The 22,961-nt window shown below is 38.7% G+C and overlaps 1 protein-coding gene across 1 annotated transcript in view; it reads left to right on the forward strand.

Moving 5' to 3' along the window:
• The window catches only part of RNF219 (ring finger protein 219), a 54,437-nt gene that overhangs the window by 13,442 nt on the left and 18,034 nt on the right, over positions 1–22,961 (forward strand). Inside the window, exons 6-10 of the mRNA XM_010855137.1 lie at positions 1,157–1,273; positions 11,764–11,952; positions 13,972–14,063; positions 16,470–16,718; positions 20,252–20,340. Coding sequence (XP_010853439.1) covers positions 1,157–1,273; positions 11,764–11,952; positions 13,972–14,063; positions 16,470–16,718; positions 20,252–20,340 — 736 coding nt within the window. The remainder of the gene's footprint in view (positions 1–1,156; positions 1,274–11,763; positions 11,953–13,971; positions 14,064–16,469; positions 16,719–20,251; positions 20,341–22,961) is intronic.

Below are 22,961 nucleotides of genomic sequence, written 5' to 3' on the forward strand. Positions count from 1 at the left end.
TCTTGTTTTTGCTGACTGTATAGAGCTTCTCCATCTTTGGCTGCAAAGAATATAATCAGTCTGATTTTGGTGTTGACCATCTGGTGATGTCCATGTATAGAGTCTTCTCTTGTGTTGTTGGAAGAGGGTGTTTGTTATGACCAGTGCATTTTCTTGGCAAAACTCTATTAGTCTTCGCCCTGCTTCATTCCGTATTCCAAGGCCAAATTTGCCTGTTACTCCAGGTGTTTCTTGACTTCCTACTTTTGCATTCCAGTCCCTTATAATGAAAAGGACATCTTTTTTGGGTGTTAGTTCTAAACAGTCTTGTAGATCTTCATAGAACCGTTCAACCTCAGCTTCTTCAGCGTTACTGGTTGGGGCATAGACTTGGATTACTGTGATATTGAATGGTTTGCCTTGGAAGCGAACAGAGATCATTCTGTCGTTTTTGAGATTGCATCCAAGTACTGCATTTCGGACTCTTTTGTTGATCATGATGGCTACTCCATTTCTTCTGAGGGATTCCTGCCCACAGTGGTAGATATTATGGTCATCTGAGTTAAATTCACCCATTCCAGTCCATTTCAGTTCGCTGATTCCTAGAATGTCGACATTCACTCTTGCCATCTCTTGTTTGACCACTTCCAATTTGCCTTGATTCATGGACCTGACATTCCAGGTTCCTATGCAATATTGCAAAAGGTTAATGATTTGTAAATAGACATTTTCTCATGTCTACTATGGAGACAAAAAGGCACAATTGGTTGACAGCCCCGAGTACTGTATTCAGACTAAGTTCTAATCCAGGTCTTCCACTTAACTAATTCTATACAAGTTACTTAACTTATACAAGTTACTTAATGTCCCTAAGAGCAGTTTCCTTATCTGTACAGTGGGAATGATAATAGTATTAGGGCTTCCCTGGTGGCTCAGACAGTAAAGAATCCACCTGCAATGCAGAAGACCTGGGTTCAGTCCCTGAGTTGGAAAGATCCCCTGAAGAAGGGCATAACAACCAATATTCTTGCCTGGAGAATCTCCATGGACAGAGGAGCCTGGCAGGCTGCAGTCCATGGGGTCGCAGAGAGTCTAACATGATTGAGTGACTAAGCACATACAGACATAGTGTGAATCTTGACACTTATCATTTAAGAAATGTTAACCTTTGTTACAGGCACTGAGGCAGACAAACCCTCAAAAATGAGGAAACCAACTTTTTCAGTCACTGCTCCTCCCAGTTGCTTCCTGAGGCCAGTACACTCAATTGATGAAGATTTACATTTCCAGAAGAGTAGGACCTGTTTGTTCTGGAAGTTGCCACAGTACATCCAGTGATTTTTTGTTGGTTCCATACTCTTTTGCCTTTTGTGTAGTTAAAGCAAATCTGATCTGCCTGTGCTACTCGGCCTCCCCTCCACACCAGTATTTATGGGGTGCTGGAGACAGTCTTTCATCTCCCTGACGCACACATTTCTGGCCACCTCTGGAGTCTGCCTTCAAGCCCTTCCTGGCTAGGCCTCATCTTTTGCTGCTCTCGCCATTTGTCCCTTACAGAGTTAACAGGTCTTCATTTTTTATTTTTCAACAGAATCAGGGGCCATTATCCCGAAGAGTTACTGTTAAAAAAAAAAAAAGATGCATATTACTTAAGGAAATTAGGGGTGGGAGAGAATTTGAAGAGATAGTTGCTGCTTGGAATGGGGGTGAAGGTGAAGAATGGTGGGGAGCAGTAGTCGAGATAGCCCAAATATGTATGTGGTTAATGCTTTGTCTTTTCAATACAAATGTACTTAAAATTGAAAAGTTTAAACATTTTGCATTTGCCACCCCCAACTGTACCTCAGTCTTAAAGGTGGATTATCTCTGTTCAGTGTTTAGCAGTGTTGCCAATATTGTAAGAGCTCTGTGTCACCTGGAGAGGTGAAGTGCACACCCTGTGAGACAGTTCATATATAACACTTTCTGGCCTATTCCGCTGTAATTTTTTCCCGTGCCTTGGGCTAGTAGGCCAGCAAGCTGAAATGACCCAGCCCAGGATATTTAAGTGACATTTTGGTACTGCAGCCAGAATTCTACAGACCAGTTTATCTCTAGGTAATCCAGGCTTTTATCTCTTCAATTAGGATTCAAGCTGTGAAAAGAAACTGTTGCACGTAATAGTTTTATTGACCAACTCTGCGTTTTGCCATGAGTGACAGCCAAATGTGGAATGCAGTTGGTTTTAATCAAAGGACAAAGGAGATTCTCAAGAGAAGTGGCAAGCGACTAGACTTCTAATACCGTTTAACAGTGATATAGCATATCCAATTATTTCTCACTTGAGAATGAATCCAAATTCGGGTACCACCCTTTAAGATAAATATACATAAACTGAAGTATTTGAAATCATTTGGAAAGGATTTGAAATTGAGATTGGAATATAGATGGAACAGAATAGTGTTGGAGTGAACAGACATGATAGCAACTCATTAATTAAAAGTATTTCCATTTGGAAGGGAATCAAACTTTGTGTAGCTCTACAATATTAAGATTTATACTTAATATAAATGGAAACTTTCTGGCTGAAATAATCAGAAATGAAATTAGCTTTCTTACAATGTGTCCAGTCGTAGGATAGACTGTTTTCCACTGGGAATACTATGGGAAAGAACCCTTCTTTCAGGGAGGACTTCTTGCTTTGCTTTCTACACACATCATTGATTTAAAAGGTTGAAAAGAGGTAGGGCTAGGTGTTACCTCTAGGGCCAGAGGTAACACCTTAGCAACCTAGCGCCCTAACTCTCGGTTGACTAAATTCATTAATCAGTGCTCATCAAGGGCTGTCGATTGGCCAGAGAGCCATCCTCCTCAGTACATTGAATCCCTGTTTGAGTCTTGATTGCCCCTCAGCTCCCAAGAGTGGATTTAAGAACCAGCCTTGTACATAATCATCACAAGAATTTGCTTTGAAAAAAAGCCATGTGGAGTAAAAGTGTTGCTTTTTCTCCCTTATCTAGATTAAAATAAGCTTCAAGAATGCAGACACTTTCAGAAAAGTATAACAATAGTGTGTTTTCACATAGAGTATAATAAAAATTAATTCAAAAAAGTGTTGATATATTCTGGTAATTTTCAAGTTTGGCATATAATAGCTGGCATATAATTTACTTCACAAATAAGATTCCAGTTTATCCTGAAAGCCTTCTAGGTAGGGATAAAGGTGGGAGAGGGGAGGTGTATTAGCTTTCTTTCTAACCCAGACAGAATTGGAGACCCAGACCAATAGGCATTAAGTAGCTTAGTTCTCAGGATCACACAGTTTTAAAGTTCTAGTCCTAAATTCTGGCCCAGAGCCAAAGATTTCTTGCAACATAGCAAGAGCAATCCAGGAATTTTGTTTTTAAAAATTGCCAAATTTGTAAGGTTGAGAAGGTAGGCTCTTCCTACAGTCATTTATCCCTCAGCTTTGTTCTTCAGTCTTTCTGTAGTAGGTCTCCTCTAGTGAAACCCGTGAAGTTTTGATATTGGTGCAAGAGAAGGGAAAAGAAAGGTTAGCTCTAGTCTCCAGTAAAGGTGACTGAAGAGCAGAGAAACTGATTTTAAATGTATTTGCCAGACCAGTTGGTAAAGTTTATCTACAGCCTTTTCCCTTGCATCACCTCCATTAATACAGTATCTCTTTTCTGCAATCCCTGCTGATCCCAGTGTCTTGATTCTTTCAGGTGTATTTCCTCTATTTCTTACTCCCTGATTATTGTTTACTAAACTTGCTCTCAGGAAGAAAGATCTGTTTCTTAATTGAAAGAGCACTCAATTTGCATGTTTAATGGTGGTCGAATGCTGGCTCTGCCACTTAGAACACGTATTTATTTCCTTGAGTCTCAGTTTCCACTGGCTGCAAATTAATTTGATACTATCAACCCCATTAGATTGTTAGGGAAATTCGTGTACATTTCCCAGACCAGCAATTCTCAATAGGATGGAAGTGCATTTTGTTGTGTGGATCACAATAAACTGTGGAAAATTCTGAAAGAGATGGGAATCTCAGACCACCTGACCTGCCTCTTGAGAAACCTGTATGCAGGTCAGGAAGCAACAGTTAGAACTGGACATGGAACAACAGACTGGTTCCAAATAGGAAAAGGAGTACGTCAAGGCTGTATATTGTCACCGTGCTTATTTAACTTACATAGCAGAGTACATCATGAGAAACGCTGGGGTGGAAGAAACACAAGCTGGAATCAAGATTGCCTGGAGAAGTATCAATAACCTCAGATATGCAGATGACACCACCCTTATGGCAGAAAGTGAAGAGGAACTAAAAAGCCTTTTGATGAAAGTGAAAGAGGAGAGTAAAAAATGTTGGCTTAAAGCTCAACATTCAGAAAACGAAGATCATGGCATCCGGTCCCATCACTTCATGAGAAATAGATGGGGAAACAGTGGAAACAGTGTCAGACTTTATTTTGGGGGGGCTCCAAAATCACTGCAGATGGTGATTGCAGCCATGAAATTAAAAGACACTTACTCCTTGGAAGGAGAGTTATGACCAACCTAGATAACATATTGAAAAGCAGAGATATTACTTTGCCAACAAAGGTCCGTCTAGTCAAGGCTATGGTTTTTCCTGTGGTCACGTATGGATGTGAGAGTTGGACTGTGAAGAAAGCTGAGCACCAAAGAATTGATGCTTTTGAACTGTGGTGTTGGAAGAGACTCTTGAGAGTCCCTTGGACTGCAAGGAGATCCAACCAGTCCATCCTAAAGGAGACCAGTCCTGGGTGTTCTTTGGAAGGACTGATGCTGAGGCTGAAACTCCAATACTTTGGCCACCTCGTGCAAAGAGTTGACTCATTGGAAAAGACCCTGATGATGGGAGGGATTGAGGGCAGGAGGAGAAGGGGGCGACTGAGGATGAGATGGCTGGATGGCATCACTGACTCGATGCACAGGAGTTTGGGTGAACTCCGGGAGTTGGTGATGGACAGGGAGGCCTGGCATGCTGTGATTCATGGGGTCACAAAGAGTTGGACACAACTGAGCGACTGAATTGAAGTGAACTGAGAAATATTTCTGATTGTCTTCAGAGCAGTGCTACTCACATCTAGTAGACAGAGCCTCAGGGTGCTTCTAGCTAAACATTCCATAATATATAGGACAGCCTTCTACAACACAAAAATTTTTGTTCCAAAATGTCAGTAGTGCCAAAATTGACAAACCCTGCCCTAAACCCTTGTGTAACTCCTGTTAGGGAAGTCTAGGATAGATTTTGGACTTCCCCGGTGGCTCAGACAGTGAAGAATCTGCCTGCAGTGCAGAAGGCCTGGGTTCAGTCTGCCGGTCGGGAATATGACCTGGAGGAGGGCATGGCAACCCACTCCAGTGTTCTTAGCTGGAGAATCCCATGGACAGGGAGCCTTGTGGACCACAGTCCACAGAGGCACAAAGAGCCAGACACAACTGAGTGACTAAGCACAGGATAGATAGTAATGGACAGCACCTTTAGGTCTGACTCCTTCCAGATATTTGCTTTTTAAGAAAGGGATTTTTGGTGGTAAAGTCTCTCAAAACTGAAACATCTTCAGATAAAAGACACTATGTAGTAGAATTATATATTATTGGGCTAATATTTCTTGTACCTAGGACTGCCTCCTCAGGCCCATTCCAGTGAGAGAAGAGCCTTCTTTTCACACATTCCTTCATCTTCTCTTTCTCTTCTTCCTCCTCCTCACCAGCTTCACTGGGCATTACCCTGGGATATCACTTCAGCATCCTTACTCCAGATGAGTTTGGAATTGTACATGCCACTTATCTTTGCCATTGTTGTCTTGCATGTTTTTTTCATAAGGGTGCTTACTATGTTAATGCCACAGATCTCATTTGAGAGTAAATAGAATAAAAAGTCTAATAATATAGGCAAATTATGACTATTTCATATCTTGAGAAGATCTTATTAAAGGAAATTATTTGTGTGTGTGTTTTGCTGTTATATATAGCAGGATCTGAGTAGAGGAGATGGGTGGACAGGAGTTGAGGGAGGGCTACATTCTTTGTATTTTGTTTCTGTAGTTTATGGTCAAATAAATAACAAGTAATTTGTTCTAGGAGTTCCTTCTCATTTATCAGTTCCTGTTCTCCTAAGTAAATTTAAACCATTGTCTAGAAATCTTCATCTGATAAGTACATGGTCCAAAGAAATAAAGTAGTGAGCTGTTTCAAAATCCAGCACAATGGTGGCCATAATACCAGGTATTAACAGTGCCGACGAGTCTCCTTTGGGTGACACTGCCAGCGGCTTTCAGCTGACAGCCAAGTAGTCTGCCTGCGGTTGTTCTTCGGTATCATTTTGGCAAATTAAATGAAAAGGTTAAACTTACACTTTTTCAAAATTTGGCAGTGGCCATTGACCTTTTGCTTCTTGGATGTTTTTAGGAGCATTATCTCAGCCTTTCATTTTAATACATCAAAATTCACTTATGTTAATATTAGAGTGTGCATTGTATAAGTTGTTGGTGGTGGAGACTAAGATGAGCAGGACAGTGCCCCTGCCCCCTGGGAGCCTAAAATCAAATAGGGAAAGCAGGATATAGATAATTTTCCAAGTCCAGTGAACATTAAATCATTGCATAAGAAATGCGCTTATGAGAATTCAATAAAGATCCAATTAATTCTAAAAAAAAGATTACTGAAGGTCTTACAGAAGAGGTAAACTTTGATTTTCATCTCAAAAGATGGGAAGGATTTTATTTTGATTGGGCAAGTTGCAGGCCAGCAGAACATATCAAACTAAAAAATGAGAGCCCAGTAAATAATAAGTCTGTGTTCTTCATATTCTTTTTGATGAACATCAGGTGTATATCTATGTGGTTGAAGTATTGGTTTTGTCCAGTATTGAAATGGATTAAAGGAAATGGCCATTTAAGAAGCAGATTGCATTATTCTTTGGATGCGGTACTCAAAACTGTGAGTAGGGGGAAAAAGTTGTTTTGCAGGAGAGCAGTGCTCCGTATTGTAGCTGGGTGGCTCTGGCATCAGTGTGAAAGGTGGACAGGAGTGAACATGTGACAGCAAGGATGCTTGGAAGAGGTCATTGCAGTAGCTGGGGTAAGAGAAGGGGAACCTGAACTCACTGAGTTGAAGATAGAAAAAGAAGGGATAGATGGTAAGTAAAAGAACATTTAGTGGTAGGTTTGCCACATTTCGACTATTTGGGGATATACTTTTTCCCCCACATTATACCATCTCTGGAGTCTTGTTGTATTTTATAAGCCATGGCATCTTACAGGGCTTCCTGTGTGGCTCAGCTGGTAAAGAATCTGTTTGTGATGTGGGAGACCTGGGTTTGATCCCTGTTTTGGGAAGATCCCCTGGAGAAGGGAAAGGCTACCCACTCCAGTGTCTTAAATTTTTCATCCTTTTTTCCTGGTGATACATAAGATATGGATATATCTTAAAATCCCTGGCTTTTTAAACTGATACATGATAACAGAATTTGGTGCCAGATTGGATGGTGAAGGTGAGTAAAAAGGGTGAGTCAGAGAACTCTGAGTATTCTAGACCAAGGGATGAGGTGGAGATGCCATTAACTTAGACAAGAGAGAGTACAGGAGCGGGGTGAATGTGTGGAGGCTGGGCTTATCTTTGGGCATACTATGGTTGGGGCAGCTTTAAGATCCCAACATGCAGTTGGCTCCTGGGCATGTGAATATAGTCCTTGTCTCCCTGCCCCCACCCTTTTTTCTTTTCTTTTCCTTTTCTTTCTTTTCTCTTGAGGAATTGCTAAGTGGAAGTCTCAGTGCTTACATCTTTATATTATTAAATCTTAAACAACAGCTGAATGAAAAGTGTACTAGGTTAAACCATATATCTCAGAACCGGAAACTGATGCCATTGTTTTAACTAACGGGCTAATCCAAAGTCAAACAGCTCAATAGGTAGTAGAGCTGGAGTCTGCCCCAGGTTTCTTTTGAAGCCTAAGCTCTGCCACTTACTGAGATCCAGTTACAGAGGCTTCTCAGGAACTATTACTGTAGAAAAGATGTTAACACTATGTAATACATGAGATTGAGAGAAAATAGAACTTTGTCAGATAAGGTATCCCAGGACAAAACTTTAGGGAAAGCAGCTATGCCACCTCCTGTAATCTGATTGTGAGCGGCTCACTTTCCGCTCCTCTTCTCATCACACCGACTCCTCCAGTGTTACTTCAGCCTTTTCATGTCATCGTTGCCACTCACAGACTCAACGGTGTTTGACCATCCTGCTCCATACATGACCCTAGTAAATGTACTTTCTTATCTTTCAAAATAATTGCTTTAATCTATTTTCTCCAGTTGATATTCCTCCCTGCTTCCGACTTACAGCTGGTAATCTCACCTCCTATTTGATAGACAAAATAAAAGTAGTTGGAACATGAGTTCTCCCATCTTTCTATCAACAGATCTTCCATCCTCTGTGTCTGTTCTTATAGCCTTGGTTTTCTTCCCTTTTGTTAAATTGGAAGATAGCTCCTCACTCCATATGAGCCACAATCTGCCTGCTTGTGCTTTGGATCTCATTCCCCTCTTGACTGCTTAGCAACGTTGCTATCTAGGGCTCTGATCCCTCCCTGTCTTCCTCTATCATTAACTAATATCTGCTTTTTTACCATACCATTCGCATTATCATTCCTTTCCGTGGCCACATGTTGTGCTCTCTCCTTTACAGCAAAACATGAAAGATGACCTGCCTGTAGTCTCTGTCTTCATTTCTTCACTTTTCCTTGTCTTGCACTCTCGAATCAAGTTTCCATCTCAGTGCCAATATTCACTGGAAACAGTGCTTGTCAATTACAGACCACAGTGACTTCCATGCAGTTAAATCTTGTAGTCACTTCTCTGTCCACATCAAATTCAGTCTCTCTTCAACATTTGACATGAGTGACCACTCTTGAAAAACTTCCTGTGTAACACCATGTTCTCCCGTCCTCCAGCACAGTCCCTCCTCCTCATTTCCCTTTGCCAGTTGCTCCTCCTCTTCCTCTGTGTGCTGGAATGTATACTGTTCTGCCCATGCAGGGGATCTTCTCCAGTCCTGTGACTTTAAATGCCATCTTTTATGCCAGTGATCCTCAGACCTTGCCTTGTCCATTTAAAAGCCAGGTTGGTGTCACAAACTTAATAGACCAAAGCAGAATTCTTGATTTCCACCACGTGTGAGGCCTTCTTTTTTGCAGTGAAAGTTGCTCAGTGGTGTCTTGACTCTTTGCGACCCATGGACTGTAGCCTTCTAGGCTCCTCTGTCCGTGGATTTTCCAGGCCAGAATACTGGAGTGGGTAGCTGTTTCCTTCTCCAGGGGATCTTCCCAATCCAGGGACTGAACCCAAGTCTCCCACACTGCAGGCAGATTCTTTACCAGCTGAGCCACCAGGGGAGCCTAAGAATACTGGAGTGGGTAGCCTATCCCTTCTCCAACAGATCTTCCCGACCTAGGAATCAAACCAGGGTCTCCTGCATTACAGGTGGATTCTTTACCAGCTGAGCTACCAGGGAAGTTTTTAGTTTGGATATTTAATCTTTGTTAGCCGGGGTCCAGCCCCGGCTGTTACGAGAGCATTTACTTAGAAAATGCCAATTAGATATGTGCTTCTAATGAGGGAAGCCTATACGGAGCGGAAGAGTGTTTTGAATCCCCTTAATATGCACGGTTTTATGTTTTGAGCATTGACTTTCATTCATTTTCAGATGAATTAATGACTAAAACCAGAAATAAATTCACTGCCCTAAAAGTCCAAGGAGATAACTGTTAACCAGCCATCTTAATTTGGGGGTACACATCCTGCCAGGAGCCTTCTAGGAACATGGAGTATGTGCTTGTGAGTGCGTGTCTGTGTGCCTGTGTTTGGGGAAGCTACCGGATAGGCAGAGTAGTATCTTCCTGGTACTTTCATTGAGAATTTTTTGTTCTGAAAACATTTTCTGACTTAGGGATAAGATTAAAACACCCGTGAATGTATTATGGTCTGGACTTCAGAAACAGATGAATTTTTAGAAAAAACTAACCTTCAAAGAGAGTTCAGGTTTGTCTGCCTCTTGAGACTCTGACCAGGAGTACCTCCCAGATGAGCCCTCATTCCTTGTTGTTGGTAGGAGCGCTTGGGAAGGAGTGCTGTGCTTCATGGTCTTACTGTGTTTGAAAGTCTGTCTGTCTGTGTTTTAATTAGCCCTATCAAATCAGTTGAACTCAATGAATTAGAATTGGTATTTCTCCAAGAGGAAGTCTAAATCTGTGCAGAGTTTTATTCTCTGTTTAGTTTTCTTCTGTTAGTGTTCATAATCAAGGGAGCATCTGAATGTTTGGAAAGCCAAACTAAACCCAGAGAGCTCTTTGCAGGGAGACTTAAAATGACTGCCTGCCTGGCATGGATTGTTGTACATTTGTGATTTCTTTGAGAGTTGGGACCCCTTTCAAATTAGTGAGCAAGATACTCAGTATCCTTCTGAGGCAGATATAGAGCAACATCGATGTTTGTGAAAAGTGGTTTGTGGTGGTTCTGCCTTTCATTCCCCCTCTACTCATTCCACTTTTCCTTGATCTTCTTGTCCCTAATGCAGAAGGACTCTACAGTGGTAGTGTTTTTATTATTAGAACAAAATACTGAAAATGGCTATAAAGTATTTTGAGTCCCATGTTAAAAATACCACATAAATAAAGTGAAAGCCTTCTGTGTCCTTTTCTATTTTTGTTTTATCTTGTTACATTTATGCTGTTTGAAGAATATTCAGTCATTATTCCCTCTGGCAAGTTCCCCAATATGTGGAATTTTAAATAGTGTCTTAATAGCAATTACTTTATTCAACAAACCTTTATTGAGTACCTACTGTGTACTAGGCTGTCCCTAGGTACCAGAGATTCAGAAGTGAATGATATGAAGGAAGTTATTGCTCTTCCAGAGTTTCCATTCTAAAAGAGGAGATAAATACAAATTTATAAGAAATATGTAAACTAACGTATAAAGTCAGGTAGAAAACTAAATCAGCTTTTTCTATTTTCTCTCTGATACAACAGCTACACACAGCCAAAACAAAACACATACATTGTTAACCCCGAGCAAGCCACCTGATCTCTTCACCTTGGTTTCCTTATTTGTAAAGTATATTTACTGTTTATCTTTCAGGATTAGAGAGAGAGGATATGCATGGGAAACTCATTGTAAAATATAAGACAATATAAATGTAAAGTATTTGTACTTGATTACATTGAGTCAAAGATTGATTTATTTGATGTACGTCAGTATTTCTGTCAGCATTGTTTGCTATTTAGATTGTAAACCACTTGAGTGTATGTCCTGTCTTTTAGGGTTGTTTTAACTTTCGTGCCTCTGGTTTTGAGGGCATTCTTGTAAGACGTCAGTGCTAAATTGTTGATTGCTATTGCTCTGTAATATAGTGGAATGAATTGAGGGAAGGATTTCAAGCATTATATGGATGACTGGACTAAATAATCTTCAAAGAACCTTCTAGACCTGACATTTTATAATCCTTGACTAGAACAGTTGAAGAAAAATTGCCCCAGCCTTAGTGGAACAAAATGCATTTTCTCTTTGGCAGTAAGTGTGATTTGGAACAAAATAAAACCATTTCTTAATGTATCAAAAGTTTCCATCTCTATGACCAGATATGTAAGCTAGTAACTGTCACACGTGTGTAAGAAACAGTGTGGTAGCAGAAGCAGTTTTTATGAATACTAGATATGGCTTCTTAAAGCACCTGCTGCTGTACTCTAGAGCAGTGATTTGTTTGCTCTAAGCTAAACCTGTTGAGATTCTGGTTATGACTGTTGCCCTGTACTAAAAGTAGTGTTTCCTTTTTCAAAGGTACGCCAGCCTGTCATATGCATCAACAACCATGTGTTTTGTTCGGTTTGTATCGACTTGTGGTTGAAGAATAATAGCCAATGTCCAGCCTGCAGAGTCCCCATCACTCCTGAAAATCCTTGCAAAGAAATTATTGGTAAGGGTCTATTGTAAAAACACATAGAAACTGATTTAAAAGTGTTTAAATAGTGTCTGTCTGGAGGAAAACTGAAATGGACAACTTTTGGTGGTGTTATTTTGCCAGTATCATACTGGGTGGATTGGTCATTTGGCATAATCTATATAAGTGGAGCAACTGAGGAGCATGAAGCACTGTGAGAAATCACAGAGCCTTCTGGAACTTTGATTCTGGTAGAGGCTGTCCATATTGCAGCCAACAGTTTAAAAAGCAGACAAACAAAAAGGCCCACAGAGTTCAAACAAGCTAGCTCAGCTAGGAACATGGAGAAGGGATTCATGAAGCCGTGGCCTCTAAGATTTAAGGATAGATAAATTTTCAGTTGGTAAAGGTGAGAGAGGCCATTTCTTGTAGAGGGAGCAGCATTCACTGCAGTTGGGAAACAGGAAAGTCTAGTTGGGTCTGACTGTTGAAATAAGACTGAAAAGGTAAATTAAGACTTCAGCGCAGAGCATCTCGAGTGACAGACTGAATCAGGGAGTTGCTGTATGGGTGAGAAGGGTAAGTGGGCATGATGGTTTTGAGCAGGGGAATGGCATAAGCCAAAGTGTGTACTAGGAATATTACTCAGGTGGTGATACATAGTTTGGGCTTCAGGGGAGAATCAGGACATGAGTAGGTCAGACTCTTGCCCAGGTGAGGGAGAATGTGAGTCTGGATTAAGGGTATGAAAAAGAACATTCAGTGCTACAGTCATGTAGGTAAAGTGGGGTGGGGAAGGTGGTAGGAATAAAACTTGAACTGGAAGATTCTTGGAAAATGAAACATTTAAAGAGCTTTTATAGTGTTATTTCTTTTAGATTGCTAAAATGATTTTTATTTGTTTCTGCTTTAGGAAAAATTGAAAGTGAATTGATGATAGCATGAATCATTGGGAAAAAAACCTTTTGTCTTTGTAATAGTCCAAAATTAGGGAAAATGGACTTGTATAAAGTTTTTATAATAGAAAGGAAGATATATATGCTAGAACAAAAGAAGAACCATTGGAACTTTGAAACTAAGCAATCTGAAAGGGAATCAGAGGTGGCTCCAAGGTTTCTCTCTTGGGTACCTGGGTGAAGTCTTATAGAGGAATATTTCTGTGCTGTGCTGCAAACTGGAGTGTCAGTCTCTCAGCCTCTGCTTTTTTATCTGCACTGATCTTTACTAGGAGTCAGGTCTTTCCTTGCAGACTATGAGCTTTGTTGATTAAAATAATTTAAATGTTTTTTTTCCCAGCTTCTTTTCACATCCCTTCTTTCTTCATTCATTTGTATCTAAGTGATATTTCATAAATTCTCTGAAGTAAAATGGTTTATCCATCCTTGCATTTGGATGGAGTCCTGTGAAAAAGAACGTTTGTAAATGCCTTTGTTATCATGATGCTAAGAAGTACAAAGAACGTAACCACAGAATAAGTGAAGAGCTCTCAGAAAGAATACATTTTGAGTGTGTATATGTGAGTTACTGTGGGCATACAATTAATGCTGTGATTTATAATCCATTGTAACTGGGTTGTTAGAATCAGTGAAAAGACACATTCATCTTTTCAGTTGTGTTACTAGTAACTATATATATTTGAATACATTAGCTATAATAATATATATTATAATATGTATATCATATATGTGACATATAAGATAATATATTTAATAATTATATAATATTGATTTATACAACAAATAATATTTTAATTATACAGCTTATTGGTTAGATGTAATCACTGATTTTATTATTAACAGTTGTCTGGTATTCAAAATTTGCAGTAGTTCAAATGAGTTAATAAATATAGCCTTTGTCTTCATTGAGTTTAATAAGATACACAGGTAAGTAAACATAACATGATATTTTACTGAAAGTATTTCTGATGGTGTTACTTATTTTTTCTCAGAATTGAAGTACAGAAAAGGATGGCAGCACAAAGAGGATGTAAGAAAAAGGATAGAAATTAAGCTAGAGTCTACATAGAAAGGTTAGATTTTTTTTTTTGTCCTATAGGAGGAACAAGTGAAAGTGAACCTATACTAAGCCATACAGTCAGGAAGCATCTTCGGAAAACCAGACTTGAATTACTCCACAAAGAATATGAGGTAAATACTAAGTAAATGTTAAATGATGACAGCATTAAATTCTAGGTAAAACTGAGCTATCAGTCTGGACTTCTTAGAGTAAGTATCCAGTGAAATCTTACGTTAAATGCCAGTTTAAAAATATCTTATTTGATAAATTCTTTTTTCCTTTCCTGTTTCAAATAGGGAAACAGATGGAAACATTTCCTCTTTTTCTTGCTTTTAATTTTAAACTTGTGCTCAACAGAAACATCATTTTTTAAGTTGCTCCCTCAAGAAGTTGGGAGATAAAGGAAACTCTCATGTAGAAGTCAGTCTTCCAACCCCATGAGGCGTTATGAATGCAAACAAGTACTGTAACCTTCATTCTGTCTTTGTGTCTACCTGTAAATTCTCTGCTAATTATAAGTCTGATAAGTTCTGGTAAAGAAAATATACTTATGTCAGCTACCGACAAAGAGATTTTGGTTTGAGATATGCTATTGCTTTAATTCTTTTTTTTTTGTTTTTTTTGCATGTTTTAAAAAACATTTTTTAAATGTTTGTTGAATTTTTAAAACATGTTTTTAAAAAATTATGTATATTTAAGGTGTAAAACATGTTTTGATATACATGGTGAAGTGATGACTTCAGTCAAACTAATTAGCATAGCCATCTCCTCACATAGTTACTTTTTCTGTGTGTGTGTGTGGTGAGGGCACCTGAAGTCTACTCAGCAGTGTCCAGTAGATAGTACAGTATTATTACCTATAGTCATCATGCTATACAGGAGGTCTCTAGACTATCTCTAGCTGCAACTCTGTACCCCTTTAACCATCTTCCTGTTTCTCCCACCTCCCCATTTCCCCCACCTTCCATTCTTGGTAACCACTGTTTAACTCTGCTTCTGTGTGTTTGACTCTTTAGATTCCACATATATGTGAGATCATGCAGTTGTTTTCTGCATGTGATTTGACATGTAGGTGATTTGACATGGTGATGGAATTTTTTTCTAAATTAGCTTCATGCTAATGGATATATATACTTTTGAATAAACATTAAGTCCAACTGTCATTTTATATTGACTAAATGGGGGATAATATTGCTCTCTTCCTTTGACACAAAATATCTTTAAATTACACTACATAAATGGAAACCAGTTCAGCTGCTTCAAAATTTTTTTGAAATAAAATAGGGCATAGATAAATGACTGAATAAATGTTCATTCATATGTGTTTTCTTGTTTATATTTATTTATTCATTAATTTATTCAAACGAGTAAAGCTCTTTTCTCATTTTATAATGCATTTAACTCAAAACATATTATAATTTAAAATAGTAAATAGTTCTATCTGTGTTAAAACTAAAATGTATTCTTATTTATGTAATGAATATTTATCACACTTAGATACTAATCAAATTAATGCTTTAGGAGATTGCTGGCATGTTGAAGTTATTTTCTGAGAACAGAATTCCTAACAATTTTAGTTTAATGTGAAATATTCATTATAGATGAATAAATGGTATCACAGAAGAGAGTTCTAGCCCCAAATGTTTCATTGCTGGATTCAAGGTGGTTCTACATGGGGAAAACTAATATTTGAAATAGTCACAGTGGTAGTTAAAGAGCTAGAATGTAGAAAAGTTCAAAATTACAGGTATTATTCTGACGTGGAAGGTGAAAGGACATGGCGTATATTTTACTTCTATATGAAGCAAAAGAGAGATGTCAGCCAAAACTACAGATTACCTTGATGAAAACTGTATTTTTAAATGCACCTTGCTGCTACTGCTGCTAAGTCGCTTCAGTCATGTCCGACTCTGTGCGACCCTATAAACGGCAGCCCACCAGACTCCACCGTCCCTGGGATTCTTCAGGCAAGAACACTGGAGTGGGTTCCCATTTCTTTCTCCAATGCATGAAAGTGAAAAGTGAAAGTGAAGTCGCTCAGTCGTGTCCGACTCTTCGAGACCCCATGGACTGCGCCCAGTAGGCTCTTCAGTCCATGGGATTTTCCAGGCAAGAGTACTGGAGTGGGTTGCCATTGCAGTCTCCAAATGCCCCTTAGTAAAGGAATTAAACATGCCTCAGAATTTTCTTCTGAGGAATCTACTTCCTTGTTGAATTCATGTGACTTTTCATTTTATTGAAATTGTAAATTAACTGAATATTTTAAATGGGATTAAAGATTTGACATTTTTGTTTTTTTAAATCACGAATGATCATTGAATTAAAAGCAATAGAGGTGCCAATTTTTATCAGTCAAAATACATTTTGAGAATTTCAGCTATATGTGACTTTCTGTCTACAAAGTTATTCTGATGCATTAAGAATCTATGTATCTACAGGATTTTTTATGTAAATTTTAAAAACACGTTGACTTCACTCTAGCATGTGTATGTATTTAGTGTCTATGTCTACCTGATGGCTGTGCAATGCTTTTTCAGGATGAAATAGATTGTCTGCAGAAAGAGGTAGACGAGCTTAAGAGTAAAAACCTCAGCTTGGAATCACAGATCAAGACTATTCTGGATCCTTTAACCTTGATGCAGGGCAACCAGAATGAAGATAAACTTCTAGTTGCAGATAATCCAAGTAAAATTGACCCAGAAACTGTAGCAGAGTGGAAGAAAAGGCTTAGAACAGCTAATGAAATCTATGAAAAAGTGAAAGATGATGTGGATAAGCTCAAAGAGGTAAGTTGTGGTTGTGTTTAAAATTCTGTAGTATTTTAAGTACCTTCAAAAGAATAAATAGCCATACTATTTTGAGTCATCCTTTAGATGATTTGGGGAGAAAGGACAAATCCCTGGGTGAGCATTTATAAACAATAAGAAAACTTTTTCTCCTTAAATCTTATTAGCTGCCAAGAAATATCAGGTGCTTCTATTTGTGACTGTAATTGGAGACTTTGTAGTGCCTCTGTATGAGTTTACATCTTCTTGTGAAAGAACGACATCAGTTTAAAGGATGTATTTCTTATTTCCCCCTCTTTGTGATTTGGCTTCCTTTTTTTAAAAAGCTTATGTCAGTAACTGCCATGTATGCATAAAGACAGACCTGTCCATTTCTCTACCTATAAAATGGAAGGTTTGGACCATCTTTTTTCTAGCACTCCCTTTCTCTGAAGTTTTAATATTATAAATAGTTAAAGACTTACTAATTCCAAGAGAACTGTGAGTGATGGCTTTAGACTACTCCACGCAAAAGAATATTGAGAGACAATTTAATTCTTTCAGTTATTCTTCATCCATGCAAGAAGATAGAGAAAGCATAGGTGAAAAGGGCAGACCTCTAGGATTTTCCAGTCTAGGAAAGGAGATGAAATCCATGGCATCAGCATTAGAGGTAATGAAGTGATGTGGAGCTGTGCTGGCCAGAGGGACTAGCCTTTTGTCTTGGCTTCAGGTTTATCCACAGTGGAGGCCTGTTGTGCTGAACAGAGATGGGTTTGTGGTATCCAGGTTCATAGCCCCCTATTCAACCTATCTGCATTCTCTTAAAATACTGTTACTGTGCTGAACTACTGAATTCCACCTCCTGAAATCATTAATGCTCTACATATTTTAGAGATGTGCTGCCACATACCAGCTCTCTGATCCTCAATAAGATTAAGTAGCAGAGAATTATCTGCAACTTAGTGTGAATACTAAGTCAAATTGCATACCCACGTATAAAATAAATGCCATTTGGGCTCAGGAAGGCCAAGATGAGACAAAGTTGGGAACATAGTGCTTTAAGAGAAGAAGAAACTATGGATGTAACTGCACTGAGTTTGCTACAAGTCTAGGGGAAGTGTGTTGTTCCTTTGGTTTATAATGGCCACCATTACCATGTTAGTTTGAGAAGAGAAGAGGACATGGAAAGTAAAGGTAGCTGAGAAGTCAGTGTTTATCAATCAGCCATGTCCTCATTAACTGTCCTTCTTGAACTATCAGCAAGTTCTGTATGGTTTCTTTTATATTATTGAATTTCATTAAAATATTTGGCAATAAATGCTTCTTAGAGCATGAAGATATGTATGAAAACTCTGAGTTTATAAGAGTGGTATAAGAAAAAAAAGAGAGTGGTATAAGGGATGTATGTAAAAGGAAAGTACATAAAATACAGTTTTTCTTTGTTCTTTTAAAGATCATATGTTAAATTCAATACCCAAAGTTACCTTGAGACCTCACAATTATTTGGGATACTTGAAAAGCCCATTTTGAATACCTAGTGAAGGAATTAGGTAGAACTAGGTAATAAACTTGGAGAAGGCAATGGCACCCCACTGCAGTACTCTTGCCTGGAAAATCCCATGGATGGAGGAGCCTAGTAGGCTGCAGTCCATGGGGTCGCTAAGAGTCGGACACGACTGAGCGACTTCACTTTCACTTTTCACTTTCATGCATTGGAGAAGGAAATGGCAACCCACTCCAGTGTTCTTGCCTGGAGAATCCCAGGGACGGGGGAGCCTGGTGGACTGCCGTCTATGGGGTCGCACAGAGTCGGACACGACTGAAGCGACTTAGCAGCAGCAGGCAATAAACTGGAACATAAACTAAAAAAAATGGACTTCAGAGGCAAAACTTGCATGCAAAATACGAAATAACAGCATATTATAAAACAAATATAGGAATGCTGAAGATTCAGAATAAAGGACTACCTAGTTTGAGTGAAATGGACTTTTTTCCTCATGTTTCCAAGACAAGTAAGTTTTGAACCATTATGAAGCCAGTGTTGAGATTGCAAAGTATAATAGTTAGCTGAAGTCTTTACTACTCTTTTAGGTGCAACAAATAGGCAGGACTCTCCCCTTTGTAACTTTACCCATCCAGTTCTCCTGAACTTGAAAATATCTCTGATAATTGAGGGTTAGCCAGCCCATAAAGAGCATCTTAGAAAGCCTCAGGACTGGTGAGAGACCTTGTCAAGGGGGATGGGGAAAAGAAATCAAATGAGGTTCTAATTTAAGCTTGTCATTCATCATCAAAAAGCATTCACTAAGTGCCTCCTCTTACAGTGCTATGCTTGAGGGCTTAATTCATTGTGTGTGTGTGTGTGTGTGTGTGTGTGTGTGTGCCTGTGCACACGAGCATGTGTGTGTATGAGGAAGTATATTACCTTTCCTATGTCTTCAGAGGGGCAGTAATGGTGTTTATCAGTCACTTAAAGAATTAACTCTCCACAGTCCTGGTTGGTTTGCATCCATGAAGATAAGCAGGTACTCAGGCTCCAAAACAAACCTGGATACATCTGAGAGAGTGAGGTTGAGTGTTGAAAAGAATGTCCTTCGTCCTGCTTCTCTTGTCACCCTTTTGGGGCATTTGTGTGTGGATGGACAAGTAATACAGTCAAGAATTCTAGAAATTATTGGTCCAATTTTTAAAATCTGTTTTCAGATTTTCTTAGTTTAAACCTTTTTGTTGACAATTGTTCTGACACTTTGAATGTTAATAGTCAGACAATGAATTTCTCTTGCTAGGTTAGTGAGATTGGTTCCTAGCCTAGGGAGTCTTATTTTTTGTTGGAATTCAGAAGCACGGTGACTAGCAGATTTAAAAGAAGTCACTTCTAAGAAGATTCTACAACAGACACTCTACTTTGGGGCTACCCAGGATCAATATTGACCCTCTAGATTTTCTAGCAATAAATATTTTGTCAGGCAGTTTTTAGGTATCATGCAACTCAAAGAAGGAAATCATACTTGCGATTAAAAAAAAATCAAAAGAGAATCCATACTTATTAGAAAATATTGATCCAAGAAGTTGTGAGCCAGAGCATTTGGGAAAACCGTTTTGAAGAAAGCAGGCAAGTAGTTTAATGATATTAGATATGTTATCACTAAAAACTTTTAAAATCAATCTCATAATGCAAGATACTTAACCATTAGTTTTGTGAATAATTGCATGTGGTATATTGTTACCATGCTTAGAGTATTCAGTTATATGAAAAAGGAAAAAAAAAATTTGCCATTAGTTTAGTCCCTTAACGACTCTAAGCTAACTAACATAGCTCTGTTTATTTCCCTGGATAGAAGATTTGCAAAGTGCTTGGGGAATTTGGATTAAAATGTGTGATCATGTTTAGTTTCCCAAGTCATTCCCAATGGTGGTTTTAAGTTTCTGAAGACATGCTCTATTCAGTTTTCTCATAGTGTTGCTCTAAAAAATACAGATGGCTCATGTCATAATTTTTACACATTTGTTTTTAACATATGCTTAATTATTTTCAACACTTTTTTTTTAAGGCAAATAAAAAATTGAAATTGGAAAATGGTGGCCTGGTGAGGGAGAATTTGCGACTGAAAGCTGAAGTTGATAACAGATCACCTCAGAAGTATGTATTTTGCTCATAGTGCAATGTTTCAGGTTATGTCAATGTTTTAGAATAAGCTGCTGTTACATTATGTTTTTCATTGGATTCTTTGTTGAAACATGGAAGATTAAGTAGAGTGTCTTACCTGTAAATGTCAAGTGTATACTTAGGTTATTGGTAAAATCTTAGTCTCAGTTAATGCTAATGTCGGAAGAAAGGATTTCCTTCTTATCCTTTTTCCTTACCTAATTATCAAGAGGTTTGTTTTATGTGATCTAAGACTGGTGAGCCTCCACTTGGTTTTACATATAACTGTTTAATGATCCTAACAAAGAGTAGGGAGACTAACATGATGCCTTTTGGATATTTTTTGAAATAATCTTAATGATAGTTAAAATTCATCCATTGCTTTGTCTTTACCATGTACAACAACCTGTGACATAGAACTACTATTCTCCATTTACAGATGATAAAATGGAGGAATAGAGATCAAATTAATTTTTCTAAATCTTCACAGCTAGTAAGTGGTGGAAATAGGATTCGAACCCAGGTAGTCCAGCCCCAGAGCTGTGCTCTGTTACATTACACTGAAAGCTGTTACACTACCCATTACCCTAAAAAGCCTATCTGAAATAGAATTTAAGGCTTCATTTGTTGAATTTTGTACTGATTTGAACTGTACAATTAAATGAATTCTTTTATGATGGGGTTATTTTCACTCCATTCCAAAAGATACAAGATTGCAAAATTTTGAACAGTTAGTTTAAAATGCTAAGAAACAGTTGAGAATTAAGATTTGAAGATTAAGAAAAGATGAGAGAGAGCTCTTGAGGTTGTTATTGTTCTAGGGGAAAAAAAAAAAATGACAAGTGAAAAGAAAATGTGACCCCCCATCCCTCTGAGGAGTGGCATATCAGAACTCCACACTTTCTTCCTGTCCAGCCATTTTCTCCTAATGGAAAAAGACAAGAAAGGCATAAACAAACATTGGAAATTTATCCTACCAGAAGTAGTTCTCTGCTTGTCATTTGAAAAGGGGAAAATATTGCCTTCAGTAAAACCAACTGTGGTATCAGGAAATGGTAGAAGTAAACCATAATTACTCAAAGCAGAGATAACTAACCAATAGAGAAAGAAGCATAGCTTTTACTTTTAAATAGTTCCTTCCCCTGTGCTCTCCAACCTCATTTTTCTTTTCACTTCAGATAATGTCCTACTTTGATGAATTAGTGAAATAAGCTTAGGAAGTGTTGCCGTTAATATATGGTGGTTTGAATCTCTGCTCTTCTTATTTATTGGCAGCTCGCCTTGCCAGTCATAATAATGTTTATCCATTAGCCATTTCCCACAGCAGGCTGAATGGAACTAAAGCCATTTTGTTCGTAGCTTTTATTTCTTGAAAAGTTGCCCACCAGATTTCAGATTTAGCACTAGCCACCAGGATGTGTGTTTTTAAATATCCTTGATTCCTACCTGATAAGCAACTGAAGAATCTCACCTAAAGAAACCTCACCTCTGTCTGTTTTCACAAGCAGTCACACTTCTGAATCTCATATAACTTTGTGATTCACTGTCTTTAGCTTCCATTGCTTCCCTTCAGGGGAAAGGGAACAGGTTCACTTAAAAAACGATTTGAACTGACCCCTGTTCCAGATCAATGTGCAATGCGTTGAGGTATTAAAAGTATGGCATTTGATTTATAGCCTTGTTTACCTCTGCATCACCAAGCCCTAGTGGGAGGCAGAGAGAAGCTGACCACAGCTGAAAATACCCAAATCTGGTTCACTTGAGGAGCACTCCTGTTTGTATTGAAAACAGTACGAAATTTCGAGAGTTCAAAAGTAAATGCAAGCAAACAGAAGCCATCCATTCCATTTCATTTCCTTGATTAGGAAGTGCCTTGACCAATTACTTTTCTCCTCTACTCGGTTAGTTGTCAAGGTGTACTTTTTATATACGTGGCCTGAGTGTCTAATGTATCTTTCAGGTTGTTCAGACATACTCTATGAATCAGGCAGAAGAGAGAGCTTTAAAATTTAGATACTAGAAAGGGAAAAAAATTAGGAAGGTGTATTTGTTAGCTTGGGCTGCCATAACAAATACATAGACAGGGTGGCTTAAACATTGCAAATTTGTTTGCTTATAGTTCTGGAAACTAGAAATCCCAGGTCAAGGTTCAGCAGTTTGGGTTTCTGGTAAGGGCTCTCTTTTTGACTTGCAGACAGCCGCCTTCTCACTATGTCTTTGCATGTCAGAGAGAGAGTGCGTACTCTGGTCTCTCTTCTTGTGAGGCAGCAGTTCTGTTAGATTAAGGCCTCCTCTTTATGGTCTCATTTAACTTTAATTACCTCCTAAAGACCGTCTCTAAATATAGTCATGCTGAGGGTTAGGGCTTCAACAAATGAATTTGGTGGGGGGGTGGGGGAGAATGGGAATACAGTTCCGTCCATGGCAGAAGGTATTTCCTTTAAGGACTTGCGGGGTGCTCTGTTGCTTAGTTGTGTCCAACTCTCTCTGACCCCATGAACTGTAGCCCACCAGGCTCCTCTGTTTATGGAGATTCTCAGGCAAGAATACTGGAGCAGATTGCCATTTCCTCCTATAGGGGATCTTCCTGACCCAGGGATTGAACCCGCACCTCC

This window comes from Bison bison, unplaced genomic scaffold (assembly GCF_000754665.1).
Source record: "Bison bison bison isolate TAMUID 2011002044 unplaced genomic scaffold, Bison_UMD1.0 scf7180017864354, whole genome shotgun sequence".
Lineage (NCBI taxonomy): Eukaryota > Metazoa > Chordata > Mammalia > Artiodactyla > Bovidae > Bison > Bison bison.